At 36.5% G+C, this 17,216-nt stretch overlaps 2 protein-coding genes across 3 annotated transcripts; one reads left to right on the forward strand and one right to left on the reverse strand.

Annotated features, from left to right (window-relative positions):
* The first annotated feature begins 1,359 nt into the window (after positions 1 to 1,359).
* rassf6 (Ras association domain family member 6) lies at positions 1,360 to 9,546 on the forward strand. 2 transcript variants are annotated; one of them, XM_057818128.1, is made up of 11 exons: positions 1,360 to 1,653; positions 1,802 to 1,878; positions 1,993 to 2,071; positions 2,722 to 2,882; positions 3,204 to 3,298; positions 3,692 to 3,888; positions 4,082 to 4,183; positions 4,355 to 4,406; positions 4,512 to 4,630; positions 6,456 to 6,553; positions 8,702 to 9,546. In XM_057818128.1, the coding sequence occupies exons 2-11, from the start codon at positions 1,808 to 1,810 to the stop codon at positions 8,775 to 8,777; spliced, it is 1,050 nt and encodes a 349-aa protein (XP_057674111.1). In that variant the 5' UTR covers positions 1,360 to 1,653; positions 1,802 to 1,807; the 3' UTR covers positions 8,778 to 9,546. The 2 variants fall into 2 exon arrangements, with proteins under 2 accessions (XP_057674111.1, XP_057674110.1); XM_057818127.1 differs by having other exon boundaries at positions 1,808 to 1,878.
* si:busm1-57f23.1 (uncharacterized protein LOC368621 homolog) lies at positions 9,534 to 13,552 on the reverse strand. Its single transcript, XM_057818129.1, has 5 exons — positions 13,381 to 13,552; positions 13,068 to 13,284; positions 11,882 to 12,033; positions 11,705 to 11,806; positions 9,534 to 10,483 (listed from the first exon to the last, which is right to left on the reverse strand). Exons 2-5 carry the CDS (start codon positions 13,153 to 13,155, stop codon positions 10,382 to 10,384), a joined length of 444 nt encoding a protein of 147 aa, XP_057674112.1. The 5' UTR covers positions 13,156 to 13,284; positions 13,381 to 13,552; the 3' UTR covers positions 9,534 to 10,381.
* Positions 13,553 to 17,216: the final 3,664 nt, after the last annotated feature.

A 17,216-nucleotide genomic window follows, 5' to 3' on the forward strand; every position in this document is an offset into this window, starting at 1 on the left:
ATTTTGATTGTTACCGTATTGGCCCGAATATAAGATGGTGTTTTTTGCATTGAAATAAGACTGAAAAAGAGGGGTTCATTTTATATTACCGGTCTAGACATTATACCCATTCATGATGCTAGATGGCGCCAGATATCATTGAAGCGATGTTCTGTCATGATAGCTCTCAGTTACTCTCCCCATTCACGACGCTAGATGGCGCCAGATATCATTGAAGAGATGTTCTGTCATGACAGATCTCAGCTACTCAGGTTTAACCAGTTTATTTTATTGCAATGTTTTTCCTTATTCAGGTTTGTTTCAAGACTACAGTTACAGTTAGGCTTCACTTTGATGGTTAATGCAGTTATTGTAATTTTGTTGTTTTATCACAATAGATTGGTATATTTGCGTTTCAAAAACCAGAAGCCATTCATTTACGAATGTGATTGCGCTTTAGTTTACATATTTAAATGTTCATATATTAAGATATGAATAAGGCAAAATAACATGCTTTTTCTCTCAAATATATTGTTATAATCATTTGTTTCGGATGTTCTGTAATTATTTTCTGTATAAAAATTTGGTGTTGAAAAAGTCTTTTTTCAAACTTGAGTCTTGAAAAGAGGGGGTCGTCTTATAATCAGGGCCGTCTTATATTCGGGCCAATACGGTATTTACATCTGTAACACTGCAATGCATGCTAGGAGCCATGTTGGATGACAACAGTGTTGACAGCAGGTGGCAGCAGAGGTTGACTGTCTCCCCCAAGGAAGCAGTGATGGCAAAATGAAGCTTCTTTAAGCAATGAAGCTTTGCAGCTAATTAGTTCAAAGCTTCATGGTTTTCATTTGATCTTCTGACAGTCATGATGCCCCGTCAAATAAAGTGTTACCGGTTAATATGTTTTGGTGTAAATATCTCATATACAGTGAGGACAGCTAATCTATGAACAAATATCGTTTTCGTGTCAAATTTGATGGATGGCGCCATAGAGTCAGGTGCGCCTTATAGTCCGAAAATTACGGTAATAAAATGATTATGAATAAATGCTGAGTTCACCCTTATTAACCACTGATTTCATCACATAAGCAAACGTGGGACTGCCAAATTATGTGTTTAGGAACATTTCCCACAGCTTTTATGTAAATAATTTACATTTCTTACAATTAGCAACATTCAATAGCATATTGTTTTTTTTTTCACTGTGTGAAATGCACTTTGTGAAGAAATCAGGAGGAGCAGGGAAGGGGTGTTGGTTATTGGTGACAACTACTAAATTCCTAAGATGTTTCCTAGCAGCAAACATGCTGAGACAGCGCTGCAGAGCAGCAATGGATAAGTTGTAATGTTGTATCACTAAGGGAAACTGAGGAAAGGGACAAAGGAAAATCAAGCAATGAAGACAGAGAGAGAATATAAATGGATATGAGTGTTTCTGACTGAAGGATAAACAGTATATACTGCCATCACTGGTTACTGGGTGGAGTACTGTTATTAACTCTCTTGAAGAGTGTAAGAGTGAAGGAGGAGGATAAATATAACACAAAAACTACAGAGGGAGAGAGAGAGGAAGAGTGACTGGGAAGAAATGTAGTTGAAACACAAAGAAAAGAAAGCACTTCAGGCAAGGAAGATAGAGGAAAGAAGATCCATGTCTGTTTAGTATTAAATGTAAGATTCATTTATTGTGTGTAATAATTGACCATTCCTCTGCATATATTTTCAGCATTTTCATGTTTGCTTATTTTGCTAAGCTCAAGTTGGCATTTTCTTTTGCCTGCTCGAACATTATACCTGATTGCCTTTGTGTTTTGGGAAGGAGTAGATGCTATCAGATATGAATGAGGCAGCGCTTCTTCCACTGATCCAGGCAGGAGACGGAAGGACTCTATCCAGGTGGGTTAACCCATAAAAAAATGTTTTTCATGGTACAAGGATCAATTGAAGTCTAAAGAGAATGTACTAGTCGTATTTATCTTGGGTTTTGTTGTCCATCCCTATTGATTTTAGAGCAGAGTTTCTATCATTGCTAAACACATACAACTGCTTCCTCAAGGATCAGACTCAACTGCATCTCAGTTACTTCCAGGTATCTATCATCACATTACAAAATATAATCTTAATGAAGTATTTATTTTATTATGCTTGAAATAATTCCATACTTTGCTGTTTTGTGTACCTTTTTCTTATTTTGGTCACACACACGACAGCAAAAAAAACATGGTGTTGTTGAATTAATAGTGCCATTTTAGCTAAATGAGAATGGCAACGTTTTCTTGCCATTAGTGGCAACAGGGGAGATCATTGCAAGTAATTGGCGCACTTAGCTCATAGTTGTTGGGTTTGAAACTTCCAGCCTTTATGTGCGAGATCTCTTAGTGCGTGCGTGTGGTTTGTTTGGTTATGTCCAACAAGCTCCAATTCCAAAAACAGGTATTTTAAGACAGTTGAAAACTAAAATGTTTACTGGTGCAGTTGTGAGTGTAAGTGATTGTCTATTTTGTCTCCTGTTATTTGCTTCCATCAAGTACACAGCCTACGCCAACTTTTACCGAAAAATGCCAACTTTCAGTTTACCTATGTCCCTAATAAGGACAAAAGGTGTAGAAAGTAGATGGAATTGTACGTTGTGTTTTTTTTTCTGACTTGATATTTCATTACAGTATATATCAAATGTTGTGGCCTTTATAACGAAAATGATTTATGAATCTTTTTCATATTGATTTGGTTCAAATTCAGGATGATGATCAGAGAGTGGTAGTGGAAGGCTTCCTAAATATCTGTTGGGGAGTTCGAAGACCCATTCGGCTGAAAATACAAGATGAGAAGCAAATGATTCCTAGTGCTCCTCTGCTCTCATCTGACCCAACCAGCCCAGTCAGCCCACTTGGAAATAGGAGGTAGATTTCAGTTGTGTATTTTTGTTTTTTGAGTAATTGTAGAGAAGAAAAGCAAGAGGCCTGTTTTATTTATTTATTTATTTTCAGTCTGACTGTATTTTTATTTTTTGAGTAACAGTGCAGAAGAAAAGCAAGAGGCCCGTTTTATTTATTTATTTATTTATTTATTTATTTATTTATGTTCAATTGCCTGCCCTTTAGCGTTTTAGAACATGTAGTTCTTGTTGTTCTTGTTGTTGCTGTAGGCAATGTTCCTCACTACTAATCTGTACCAATTTGTTTAGATTGTTCAAATGAAAACACAACCATATGTCTTTGTAGGGGCATGTCACGGTGGGGAGAATATGTCGACCTGCACCAAATAGATGAGCTAGATGGCACAACACATGAAGCAGTGAACAAAAATCCTCTCCCAGGTATTTTGTCACTTTTTCAATAACTGTAAATTTTGATTTACAAGCAAAATATTTAGTACTGCTGTTTTTTGTTTGTTTGTTTGTTTTTTGCTTTTAACGGCTGTTCCAAATGCAGGATTACTGTAGGTACTGTAGGTAATGTTGGAAAAATAACAACTCACTAAAAAATCTAAATAAAACTAAATTCATATGTCTTTAACAAATTGCACAAATGTAGTTTAGAAATATTTCTATCCTATCTTTCCGAATAGGTCAGTGTTTATATATTTACATTTTTTTTTTTTTTTTAGTTTTTTTTTACACTACCTAAATCAACATTTATTTTTCTCACAATCACAATACACAATTTGGTCTGCAATATACATATTTTATGTTCATATTCAAATTCCAAAGGGGCTGTTTATGAGACCACAACATTGCGTCCTTTGAGGCAGAAGAGCTACGACCTGGAGTCTGATTCGAATCTGTTTCGCTGTATGAGTGATGCATCGCTGGTCAAAAGGAGAAGTCGCCGAGGCAAGTCAGCAGCACAAAGAGAGAGAGAGCGGCAGCACCGCTTTTCTATCAATGGACACTTCTATAATTATAAGGTGTGTCTGTAGGAAAGTTTTATACATTGGCATACACTCGCTGGTCACAACATTAGGGACAGTATCCAACAATAATCTTCCAGTATTTTCTACTTTACTACTACTTTAACATATTTTTTAAGCGAGTGTGTGTGTTTATGTCATTAACCCGAGTCAACAAGATTGCTCATCTGTGTTTTATCATTTTCTCTAGACATCCATCTTCACTCCTTGTTTTGGCACAAAAACCAAAGTCCGCATTAAGAGTAATATGACTACAAACCAAGTCATTGAACAGCTACTAAGCAAATTCAAGGTGAGGTGTATAAAGTGTGGGAAGTCACTATTTATCTAAAGTAAGCAATCAGTAAAACACTTGTTCTTTTTTGTCACAGGATTGTATTTTCATAGACAAAAGTTAACATTTATACTTGGGGTTTCCATATGACTTAAAAATGTATATTGTCCTTGAATATTCACATCACAGATAGAGAATGATCCCCAGGAGTTTGCCCTATATTGTGTTCACCAGAGTGGTGGTAAGTTTTATTTGTTATACCAAATATTATGTCACAAAGTAAAGATAAAAGTACAAATCACCATAGGTTTTAATGACTTGTGTAAGTTTGTGTTGATATATGTAGAAAAGAAGAAGATGAACAATAGTGACCAGCCACTGTGGGAGCGCATTCTGCAGGGGCCCTCTGAGGATGCCATGAAGATTTTTTTAATGGATATGGATGAAGAGGAAGTGAGCAATGATGTGAGTATTTTTGCTGTAATTTGCATTTCTGGTGATATACAGTGCCTTGCAAAAGTATTCGGCCCCCTTGAATCTTGCAACCTTTCGCCACATTTCAGGCTTCAAACATAAAGATATGAAATTTAATTTTTTTGTCAAGAATCAACAACAAGTGGGACACAATCGTGAAGTGGAACAACATTTATTGGATAATTTAAACTTTTTTAACAAATAAAAAACTGAAAAGTGGGGCGTGCAATATTATTCGGCCCCTTTACTTTCAGTGCAGCAAACTCACTCCAGAAGTTCAGTGAGGATCTCTGAATGATCCAGTGTTGTCCTAAATGACCGATGATGATAAATAGAATCCACCTGTGTGTAATCAAGTCTCCGTGTAAATGCACCTGCTCTGTGATAGTCTCAGGGTTCTGTTTAAAGTGCAGAGAGTGTTATGAAAACCAAGGAACACACCAGGCAGGTCCGAGATACTGTTGTGGAGAAATTTAAAGCCGGGTTTGGATACAAAAAGATTTCCCAAGCTTTAAACATCTCAAGGAGCACTGTGCAAGCCATCATATTGAAATGGAAGGAGCATCAGACCACTGCAAATCTACCAAGACCCGGCCGTCCTTCCAAACTTTCTTCTCAAACAAGGAGAAAACTGATCAGAGATGCAGCCAAGAGGCCCATTATCACTCTGGATGAACTGCAGAGATCTACAGCTGAGGTGGGAGAGTCTGTCCATAGGACAACAATCAGTCGTACACTGCACAAATCTGGCCTTTATGGAAGAGTGGCAAGAAGAAAGCCATTTCTCAAAGATATCCATAAAAAGTCTTGTTTAAAGTTTGCCACAAGCCACCTGGGAGACACACCAAAGATGTGGAAGGTGCTCTGGTCAGATGAAACCAAAATTGAACTTTTTGGCCACAATGCAAAACGATATGTTTGGCGTAAAAGCAACACAGCTCATCACCCTGAACACACCATCCCCACTGTCAAACATGGTGGTGGCAGCATCATGGTTTGGGCCTGTTTTTCTTCAGCAGGGACAGGAAAGATGGTTAAAATTGACGGGAAGATGGATGCAGCCAAATACAGGAACATTCTGGAAGAAAACCTGTTGGTATCTGCACAAGACCTGAGACTGGGACGGAGATTTATCTTCCAACAGGACAATGATCCAAAACATAAAGCCAAATCTACAATGGAATGGTTCAAAAATAAACGTATCCAGGTGTTAGAATGGCCAAGTCAAAGTCCAGACCTGAATCCAATCGAGAATCTGTGGAAAGAGCTGAAGACTGCTGTTCACAAACACTCTCCATCCAACCTCACTGAGCTCGAGCTGTTTTGCAAGGAAGAATGGGCAAGAATGTCAGTCTCTCGATGTGTAAAACTGATACAAACATACCCCAAGCGACTTGCAGCTGTAATTGGAGCAAAAGGTGGTGCTACAAAGTATTAACGCAAGGGGGCCGAATAATATTGCACGCCCCACTTTTCAGTTTTTTATTTGTTAAAAAAGTTTAAATTATCCAATAAATTTTGTTCCACTTCACGATTGTGTCCCACTTGTTGTTGATTCTTGACAAAAAATTAAAATTTTATATCTTTATGTTTGAAGCCTGAAATGTGGCGAAAGGTTGCAAGGTTCAAGGGGGCCGAATACTTTTGCAAGGCACTGTATGAGGCATTGAGATAAGACACCCAGTAATTTAACGCTGAAAATTATTTCAATTCACCTACCTCATTTCACTGCTAATGACCAAATGTGCATTTCCTGCAGAATAAACTATAAATGATGAATGAACTTCATTACATTCTGTCAATAATAATCTTCCAGGTGGCCCAATATCTGAATTTGGAGCTCCCCATCTTGGAGCAGGTTCTGTTGAATTTGAAAGAAGAGGAGAACAGGGAGATACAAATGGTTATTAGCAAGTTAGTATCACTGTTATATACTTTGTTTTTCTTGGGTTTTGATGACAATCACGTCTTTTTTATTTTGTTAATAGTCTGTACATAGGTAGACCACCATCACCTGACCGACTAAAAGTCAAATTTATTTATATCCCTAAATCCTCCACACACAAAAAAAATCCCAAAGAGCTTCTGTTAAATACTTATAGCAAAGCAAAAACATATCTGTATCTGAATCTTTTGGAATTTCTCAGGAGAAGACAGAAAAGGAAAAAAAGGAAAGGTCAAAGATAAGCAGACACCTTAGCACAATGTCACTTACAGCTACAAATCAAGTCAGAAATCTTAGCGTAATTATTGACTCAGACCTAAAATTTGATAGCCATCTAAAGTCTGTCACTAAATCTGCTTATTACCACCTAAAAAATATAGCCAGAATTAAGGGGCTTCTGACTCAACAAGACATTGAAAAACATATGCATGCGTTCATTTTCAGTGGATTGCACTATTGCAATTGTATATTTACAGGTCTTGATAAAAAATCAGTCAGGAAGCTGGAGCTAGTACAGAATGCTGCAGCCAGAGTCCTCACAAATACAAGGAAACTGGACCACACTACACAGGTTTTGAAATCATTACACTGTACATCATTACACATTACATTATGAAATACCACTGCTCGTCTACAAAACACTTAATGGCCTTGGACCAAAATGCATGCTTGATTTGTTAGATTCCTATGAAACATCTAGACCCCTAAGGTCGTCTGGAATCGGTCTCCTGTATGTTCCAAGAACAAGAACCAAGCACAGTGAATCAGCATTTAGTTATTATGCTCCTCACCACTGGAACAAGTTACCTTAAGGTCTGATGTATGCTCAAACTGTTAGCTCCTTTAAATCAGGGCTAAAAACGCTTTTATTCAGCACATCATATCCATAGCTGTCTATGTATTTCAAGCTATTTGTTTTATCATTCGTAGAAGTAGAAGAAGTATTTTTTTTATTCTATTTCCTGTTTTGATTGTCTTTGTTTTTACGTTCTATTGATTTAATGTGAGTTTTATGATCTTCATGCGATTTAAAGCACTTTGAATTGCCTTGTGTTGAATTGTGCTACATAAATAAATTTGCCTTGCCTCACATTTCTGCATAAAATCACCATCAAATGTGATCTGATATTTGTCAAAATCACACAGATGAAAAAACAGTGTCTGCTTTAACTAAAACCACCCAAATATTTATAGGTTATCATATTTTAAAGAGGATAGCATGCAAATAATGACAGAATTGGAAAAATAAGTAAGTGAACCCTCTGCCTAAGGAGACTTGAAGAGCAAATGAAAGCAATTTTTACCAAACAATTTAAGTCGGATGTGTGCCCAATCACTGATGAGTGGTTTAAAGCTGTGCTGCCCACTATAAAACACACACCTGGTAAGAACTGTCTTGTTGAGAAGTATTGTCTGATATGCATCATGGCTCGGTCAAAAGATCTGCCTGTTGATTTGTATATAGCTAAGAAAGGATACAAAACCATCTCTAAAAGTCTGGATGTGCATAAATAGACAGTCAGAGAAGTTGTCTACAAATGGAGAGACTTTGGCACTGTTGCTTCTCTCCCAAGGAGTGGCTGCCCACCGAAGATGACTTCAAGAGTTCAGCGCAGAATACTCAGAGAGGTAAAAAAAAAAATCTTAGAGTGTCGGCTAAAGACACAGTCAAATCTATCCCTGTGCACATATCAACTATATGTAAAACTAACACACAAAATATTAAATGTGATGTTTCACTTACTTATTTCCCCCCCCCTTCTGTCATTGTTTCCATACTATCCTCATTAAAATATGAAAATCAATAAATGTTTGGCTGGTTTTAGTTAAAGCAGACACTGTTTTTCATCTGCACGATTTTGACAAAGATCAGATCACATTTGATGGTGATTTTATGCAGAAATGTGAGAAATTCTATAAAGTTCAGATACTTTTTCATACCACTGTATACATTAAGACACAATCATTTAGTCAATCACATAGTGGATTTTACACAACATATAAAGAAAAGAAAAACATTTCACAACGACAACTACATAAAATGTATGTAAAAGTTGTATTTTCTTTAGCTGATTTAATTATGTAAACATCTGTGTGTGTGCGTGTATTTCTTCTAGGTACCATAAACATCACAGAGTCCTGTCCCGAATGTTAAGTCGCAAGATTTCTCCTCACATTGAAACCAGTGTTTGATGACAATACACAAACTGTAGACCGATGGAGTGCAATAAAACAGAAATGCGAAATAAAACATCAGCTTCATATACTGTATGTATACTGTCCAATTCCAATGAAGGTGGGATGTTGTTAACCCTAATCCTAAAACAGAATGCAATAATTTGTAAATCATGTTCAACCTGTCTACAAATACATTATATTTAATGTTCAAACTGATAAACTTGATTGTTTTTAGAAAATAATTATTCAACTTAGAATTATATGGCTGCCACATGTTCTAAAAGCTGGGTTGGGGTCATGTTTACCACTGTGTTAGAACAACCTTCCTTTAAACAACATTCACTATGAGTCTGGGAACTGAGAACACTAATTACTGAAGCTTTGAAGGTGGAATTCTTTCCCATTTTTGCTTGATGTACAGCTTCAGCTGTTCAATAGTCTTTCAGTGTCTGTGGTGTATAGGTTGAACATGATCTGCAAATCATTGTATTCTGTTATTGTTGTTGTTTAACACAATATCCCAACTTCATTGGAATTTGGGTTGCATACCGGTGTGTCTGCTGATTTCATTAACATTCCACTGTGGGCGCAAGTTACAAAACAAAGTGCTGTATTAAGCTTAAATTGGACTATTGTTCAACAAGCTTAACCAACACAACAATTTCTACAAAGGTACAGTAGCAAAGAATTTACACATGACTGAAAACATAAATACCGTTGCTGTATGTGACAGTATTTTATACACTGTTTGCAATGATAATAAAATTTAAAAATAATTGAGACATACACCATTCTCACACCTTCCTTCTATTTACTACAAAGCAAACACTTTATTTATTTGTTTTGTCATGGTAACATCGTAAGTTTTTCTAGCCTGGCAAGCCAGCCTGACTTTCGGCATGTACAAGATAAGAGCAAAGTCAATCTGGTCTTGAGTGGTTTGTGCTGGATTTCAAAATTGATGCTAGAGGTGGAGTAAGAAGCATTGACTGAATCAGAAAGAACCAATAAAAGAAGCACGGATAAAGCACGGTAAACGCGATGCGACTCACGCTGTTGGTTGTAGACAATTTATAGTTCACAAACAATCTTTAGTAATGTGATACGATAACTGCCATTTTTGTTGCAAAAATCTAAGAGTGCAATGTATATTGTCGCATACAGGTTTTTTTTTTTTTTTTTTTTTTTTTTTTTTTTTTTTTTAGAAAAGAATAAATACTAAAAGTCAATTTGAAAAAGTTGAGTCTGCCTTTGACTCTGACAGCAAGCCAAGGCGTATATGCAAAGGATGCTGAAAAAATTCCATCGTGCCCCATACAGCAGCCTCTTCATAAGATAAATGGGAAAAAAGACGAGAATGCACCTTCCAAATTCCTATGAGTGTGTAAGATTCACCGTGGCTCCCCTTCATGATGCATCACAAAGTCCAGCCTCATTTACTGGCCCAGATTGGACCATAGTGGAAAACTAATTGAAACCATTAAAGACCAGACTGACTTGTCATGTATGTTGTACATGGCAAAAGTCAGACTTGTTTGCCAGGCTAAAGTTGTTGTTTACACATGCAACATTTCTAATCATTATACTAGAACAAAATCTAAGGGAAAAAAGCAAAACTGTTAATCTTGAATGTCGGGGATATGCCTCTTGCACTTGTGCATCTGAACCTCATGTTTTTCGTTGCGGGGGTTAAACATCACCTCAAAGTGGCATTTCAGGTGCTGCACAGGAAACAAGAATTGGATTAGCTACACCAGTGCTAAAGGTCAGTCATAAAAAGTACATTCTTTCCTTATTTTTTTATTCTTAAAAATCCTGTCTTTACAAAAACAAAATTGACACTTTCAAATAAAGTTTATGTATTTTTTATTTCTATACTGTATTAAGGATTTTGAAAGAAAGTTCGCTGTTGTTGTTCTGTGCCCTGCCACACAGAATTCTCAAAAATGTCAAAATATTGAAAAGTCAATTCAGTGTGCCTTAATTTTTCTGGGTTTCTGCCCAAAGAAAACCCATGCAGACAAAATAGAGAAGACGAAAACTTTATACAGGAAGGCCGGAGCCAAGGTTTGAACCTTTGATCTAAGAGTGAGTCCGAGGTCCTACCATTCCGCCTCATTGAGTGTTTTTTTTTTTGTTTGTTTGTTTGTCTATTTTTGTTTTGTTTAACATAGCAACATATAATTCATGGCAGATAGACTAATGTATAAAGTAGGGCTGCAGCTATTGATTATTTTAGTAGTCGATTAATCGATGAACTAGCTAGTTCGAATAATCGAGTAATCGGATGAGGAACACGAAAATTAAAATAACGGTATAAAAAGATAAATCAATAAGGATCTATGTACAACAAAAGAACAATTGGCTAACTTACATAGCAAAAGTCCACTAGCTTAAATGCTATAAAACGCTACTGTTTTTTTGTTTTGTTTTGTTTTGTTTTGTTTTGTTTTTCTCAACAATGCTCGCCGCAAATGGTTCGGACACATATTCCCACAGAAAATGGCTAAATATACCTAAAAACTAAATTAGGAATGAATTCGAAAAAACAGCGCAAACAAAAAATTGGCTTATGTTGGTCTTAACATGGAGCAGCTGGATTCAGCCATGTGAAATGAATCAGACTACGGGGCAGTGTATCCACCCAAATCAATAAAACTAAGTGCAAACACTTTCAAAATAAACCATTACAAAGCCACTTTAACTAAACGAATACTCGAAGCGGCAAAATTTAGTTTGAATCTTTTCTTCTAATCGAATACTCGAGTTAATTGATTAATCGTTGCAGCATTAGTATAAAGAAACTAGTGCAATAAAAATTTTATAAAGACGGTGCAGGTATTGAATGTGTTTTATTATTAAAAATATTTTTCTACTGTAAAAAAAAAAAAAAAAAAAAAAACTTATAGATAGCATGAAAGCTATATATATTCTATATTTACCTTTTTCTCAACCTTGCAATTGTTCAAGTCATGATTTTCACCCTTGAGACACTTGGTTTTTCTCAGTACAGCATTGATCCTGTAGTTGATGCTGTTGGTCACCTATGGAGTAGAGTGATGAGTGCGAAGTTAAAACATTGGGTGGGAAGTGCAACACATTTATGTTGTAAAACTAACCTGTGTCTGTGCAGTTGTGATGGATACCAGTTTGAACAACCTCTTGACCTTTGAATGTGTGTTGAACATGTCCACAGCGTGTTGAGTGGCCGCTTGAACCTCTGGCAACTCTGGGCTTCTGTCAAACCAGCCACCCAATAGATGTACTTTTCCTTAGGGGTAATTTGAGAAAAATATAAAATAAACACTTGAGAGAAAATGTGAGATTGTGTGCAATCTATTTTGAGATAGTTTCAAAAGCTCAAACCACAAACACTACAAAGTCTAGAACAGTAACAAAGTAGTTTGGGAATAGCATTCAAACAACCTTCCTTTCATCCCTTGTGCCACCATCTGGCTAATTCCCTCTTTCTAAATCACTACGGAAAATCAGGACTGTCACCACTTAAGTTGTAGCTTTTTCCTCCCATGCCTTGTCAAGTGTTCCATGACTTAGGCTGCTCTGTAAAAATGTACAGTATGATGCAAGAGCATGAGATAAATATCATGCAAATAGAGTTACCTTCCGAATAAGCAACAAAAAAGTGATCCCTAAGGTTTAATATCAGGATGTAAATACATTATGAGATTGTACAGAATAAAGCACTAAGAGAATAGGCAAAATTTCCTTTTAACTGCCAGCTGTTAGCTGCAAAACCAACATGTAAAGAAAGAAGTTACTGTATTTTATTCTTTCAAAAAACTAATGCAATCTCTCCTATATATGTACTATATTCTTTCCACTGTCACAACGTTGGTGCCGAATAGGTCCGCTCCTTTTTCTTCGCATGTGACTCCCTACTCCAACTCCACTCAGCCAACAGAAATAACAGCACAGCAATGGTGGTTTTCTCTGACAAAGCCAAAGCCACTGACTCATACCGTATTACTGGGCAAGACTGCATTTTGCCATTGTGTCACAGTAACTACAGTGAACAGTACTGTCATTTACCAAGTTTAGTATACACAGTATGTGCTTGTAATAAAGTATGTAATGTAAATCTAGATATTTATTTCTATTTATTAACCAATGTTTTTCTTAATTATTGTCAACATCCGACAATTTCCATTGCCAACACCAACAGCACTGTATATGTGTATAACATTTGTAAGAGTAATTGCACTTGCTTGTTCCTGCTGTTGCTGCTTTTTTTCACATTCAATTCAATATGGTATATTTTTGGTCAGCAACATGCACTTTACTTACTTGGTACAATAACTTCCTCTACAAGTTCGTCCCCCACACATATCCTAGCAAGTGAAAGAAATAATAGCACTGACAGATGGAGATACATCTTGTTGTGTGCCACCTAGCTGAGTGTAGAAAAGATGCTGGAGAATATCCACACGAGTTGGTAAGTTTGAACCACTTTTGCCAATCAGTCCAGATGAGGTAAAATATTTTCTCCAAGAAAATATTCCACCTAGAGGAGGAAAAAAAATAATGAGTACTGATATTAAAATTTTGGTATATACAAAAGGAATAGAGCTAAAAACTGAAAATTATTAGAACAACTTGCCTTTTCAGATTTAAAAGTGTGACTTCACCCTCTGGGTTCTGGAGAAACACTGAAGCAGAGTGAGAGAGAAGGAGCTTCTTGTTTGTTAATGGTGGTGACTTTACAGAACTTCTTGTCTGGTATGTTTCACAAGTCAGTGACGAGTCGACCCACCCACTGACTGGAAAAGATGACATGGGCACAAGGATTAAATGGTCATTAGTGCCTTTAGAGCTCGTCTGTGCATGTGCGTAGTGTGGACAAGAGTCAAACGTCAACTATTCTGTGGGTGTACCAACACTGAGTTTGTTTTTAACCCCTTGATGCTCACTGGCTTTGTTACCAGCTGAAGGGGGACATTATTTGTTCACGGTATCTTTCTTTTTGGGGGTCAATCAAGTGCCAGAAAGCAGAATATTTGTGGCTATATACAGTATACATGCATGAAAAGAGATACAAAATACAAATCACATGTCTTATTGACATTTCATGTAAACAACGGTAAGGGAAAAAAACAGGTGCATGCTAAAAACGTGAAACTGACATGATACAAGAAGGTTTTTTTAAGTGAGCAAAAAACATATTAACATATATTTAGAACATTTACAAAAGGTAAAGGAGTCCAGCAACAACAACAACTACTGCCGAGTCTAATGTGGAATGCGGCTCACTGCTGGGATGCTAAAACAAACAACCAAACTAAACTCACCAATTCCCTCTTGTTAACAGCCACTGCTTTGACAATGGAAAATGACTCTGTCGAAGTGGCGCCTACAACTTGATATGACAGCGTATCAGATTTTGAGGTAAATTAACAACACTTTCTGGATGAGGCATTTCAATGAATATTTGTGCTGCATAAATCTTGACAAATGGCCAGACTAGTAACTTCTTCCACAACAAAAGTATTTTATCACCCCTTTGTGGGATTTTTTTTGTGCTATTGGGCATATACAATATATGCTGGAACAAAGAAGACATTTCCCCAAGCATACGTTCTCCATATTGTCATGATATGTGGCGTTAAATTTTTTAAAGGTGTCTCTTTCAGGGCCGGTCGTCACTACAGCGGACAGGTATTCAAAAGTTGGCACTTAAGACTTTTAACTCTATATAGAGCATGTGACTATTTTTAGTAATTTATTTATTTATTTTTAATTTACTGACACTAAAGACCTTTAATCCTTAATAAGGCAAGTGACTATTTCGGGTCATTAAAAATGTTTAAATATTACCAATTATTTTTATTTTTTAAATTAGTTATCATTATTGTATTTTTATATTACTTGTATCATTATAAATACATTTATAAATGAATACAGTATTGATCATGAAATAAATTAATGAAATAAAAATGAATAAAAATACACACTGTTCACATCCACAGGTAAAACCCTAAAGTTGATTCCCAAAATAGTATTTAACTCATTGCATGCTAAATGAGTGCCCTGCACGGGTTAATAAAAAAATTATAATTCATGCATGAAACGGTCAGCGTATTGTGTTAATGTACAGCAACTTGCAAAAGTATTCACTCCCTGGGAATTATTCACGATTTAATACCTCACAACCTGGAATAAAAATGTATTGTTCGAGCATTTTCATCTTTTAATGTGCAGAACATGCCAGCAACTTTGAAGATGGGATTCGTTTTTTATTGTGAAGTAAACAACAAAAAGGCCAAAAAACAAAACAAAAAATCGGTGTGCATAATTATTCACCCTCTTGAAAGGCAGTACTTTGTAGGTGCCACATTTTGCAGTAATTAAAACTGAAAATCTCTACTTATAAGTCTATGAGTCTTCCACCTGTGATTATTTTGCCAATTCCTTGTGGCAAAACATGTCCAACTTCTCCAACTCGGATGGTTTCCCCTTGTGAACGGCAGTCTCCAAGGTAATCCAAATATTTTCAGTTGGATTGAGGTCCGGGCTTTGACTATAGGCAATTCTAACACTGTTAATTTCTTGTCTTTAAACCATTCAAGTGAGGCTTTAGCAGTATGCTTCCTGTTATTGTCCTGCTGGAAGGTGAACCTTCGTGCTGATCACAAATCACAGGGACACTTAAACAGGTTTTGCTCCAGGATGCCCCTGTATTTAACACCATCTATCTTTTATCTCTTTTATTCCTAGTCCATACTGTTGCAAATATCCCACAGCACAATGCTGACACCACTATATTTTACTGTGGGGACGGTGTTCTTGGGGTGATGGGATGTGTTGGGTTTCTGCCAGTAATAACATTTCCGTTTGTGGCAAAATGTTCAAATTTTAGTCTCGTCTGACCACATGATCTAAGGCCATGCATTTAGGGGGGTCAGTCACATGCTTTTTGGCCAACTTTTTTACTCAAAGTAAAGACCTTTTCTGGCCACATTTCCATAAAGCCCAGCTCTAGGGAGTGTACGGCTTATTGTGGGAACCTGCGTTCGCTGTAGTACTCAGCAGTTCCATCATCGTTGCCTCTGTTGTCTCTTTGATCAATACATCTTTTCACAGTCTTATGAGTTTTAGTGGTCGGCCATGTCTTAGCAGGTTTGTTGTGGGCTTTTGTTGTTTACAATTGACTGTTATGGCTTTGATGGTGCGCACAGGATCATCAAAGATGTGGATATTTTACTAGAATCCAGTCCTAACTTGTATTTCTCTATATCTTTGTCCCTGGCTTGTTTGGCGAGCTCCTTGATCTTCATTATGGGAAGCTTCTTGCTAAGTGGTGTTGGAGCCCATTCAGGCCTCTCAGAAAAGGTGTGTCTACATTGACACGTCATTCATTCATTCATTCATTTTCCATGCCGCTTATTTCTCACGAGGGTCGCGGAGGTGCTGGAGCCTGTCCCAGCTAACTTCGGGCAGTAGGCAGGGGACACCCTGAATTGGTTGCCAGCCAATCGCAGGGCATTGACACGTCATGCTACCCTTAAATTATGAATACATAAGTACATGCCAATTTTCACCTTTTTATTTCTTTAAAATATTCTTTTACATATTTTTTTTTCCATTTCATTTTACCAACTTAGATTACTTTGTACAGATCTAAGACATGAAATATTCACATGAAAAATATTTGAATTAAAAGTTGGAATCTAATTAAATATATGGCAGAAAACACAGACGAGACTGAAAAAGCAGTTTCTGCTCTTTAAACTCCTCTTTAAAAGAAACTGATGTAGTTTAAGCCAAAACAACTGTTGTGTTTTATAGAACAATATGTCTATATACTGCCATAGCAGATTCATGGCGCATTAAGCCCCCGAACTATTTTTGATTTGTCCGTTTTACCCTGAAAACCCCCGTTTACAGACGTCGCGCAACTGCTTTTGTTTCAACACAGCCGTAAAACGAAGGTAATTAATTATATTTATTATTCAAAATATCTGTCGTTTTTAGCTTAGAATCATTAATTGATGTCTCATATTTCATTAAAAAAAAAAAAAAAAAGACTTTAAAAAATTATTTACTCCCATATTTTAAACTTTTAAACAAATTATGTCACTATGAAAAAAATGGCGTCCGTAAATAAGTCACGGATATCTACCTCATAACTATCACTTAATTGTATTTTTTTTTTGTTACTGTCGCATTTTGTCCGATATGTTAGATGATAAATAATTGATCCAAACAAGGAAAAATTGAGAAAAAATGTTAAAAAGGGTAAATATATGAAAAAGAAAGTCTGCGATTTCTGCATCGCGACCCTTGTTATACTGTATTACCATGTTTCACCCATAAAATCACCCAAAAATCCAGCTGTGGCCATTCACAGCTCTCTTGACACTCAGTGATGGAGTTTTTGGATCGAAACAAGGTAAGTATGCGCTAATATCTCGTTAAAGTCATGGCATCTGTAATTCT

This window comes from Corythoichthys intestinalis, chromosome 17 (genome assembly GCF_030265065.1).
Source record: "Corythoichthys intestinalis isolate RoL2023-P3 chromosome 17, ASM3026506v1, whole genome shotgun sequence".
NCBI classification, from domain to species: Eukaryota; Metazoa; Chordata; class Actinopteri; order Syngnathiformes; family Syngnathidae; genus Corythoichthys; species Corythoichthys intestinalis.

Excerpts from the sequence above, each read along its gene's own strand:
- rassf6 (XM_057818128.1), top strand. The coding sequence starts at position 1,808 with ATGCTATCAGATATGAATGAGGCAGCGCTTCTTCCACTGATCCAGGCA. Across the intron at positions 2,883-3,203 it reads AGCCCACTTGGAAATAGGAG|GGGCATGTCACGGTGGGGAG; the intron begins GTAGATTTCAGT and ends ATGTCTTTGTAG. Across the intron at positions 4,184-4,354 it reads AGCTACTAAGCAAATTCAAG|ATAGAGAATGATCCCCAGGA; the intron begins GTGAGGTGTATA and ends TTCACATCACAG.
- si:busm1-57f23.1 (XM_057818129.1), bottom strand. The coding sequence starts at position 13,155 with ATGTATCTCCATCTGTCAGTGCTATTATTTCTTTCACTTGCTAGGATA. Across the intron at positions 11,807-11,881 it reads TCACAACTGCACAGACACAG|GTGACCAACAGCATCAACTA; the intron begins GTTAGTTTTACA and ends TCTACTCCATAG. Across the intron at positions 10,484-11,704 it reads ATTGCAAGGTTGAGAAAAAG|CACCTGAAATGCCACTTTGA; the intron begins GTAAATATAGAA and ends TTTCCTGTGCAG.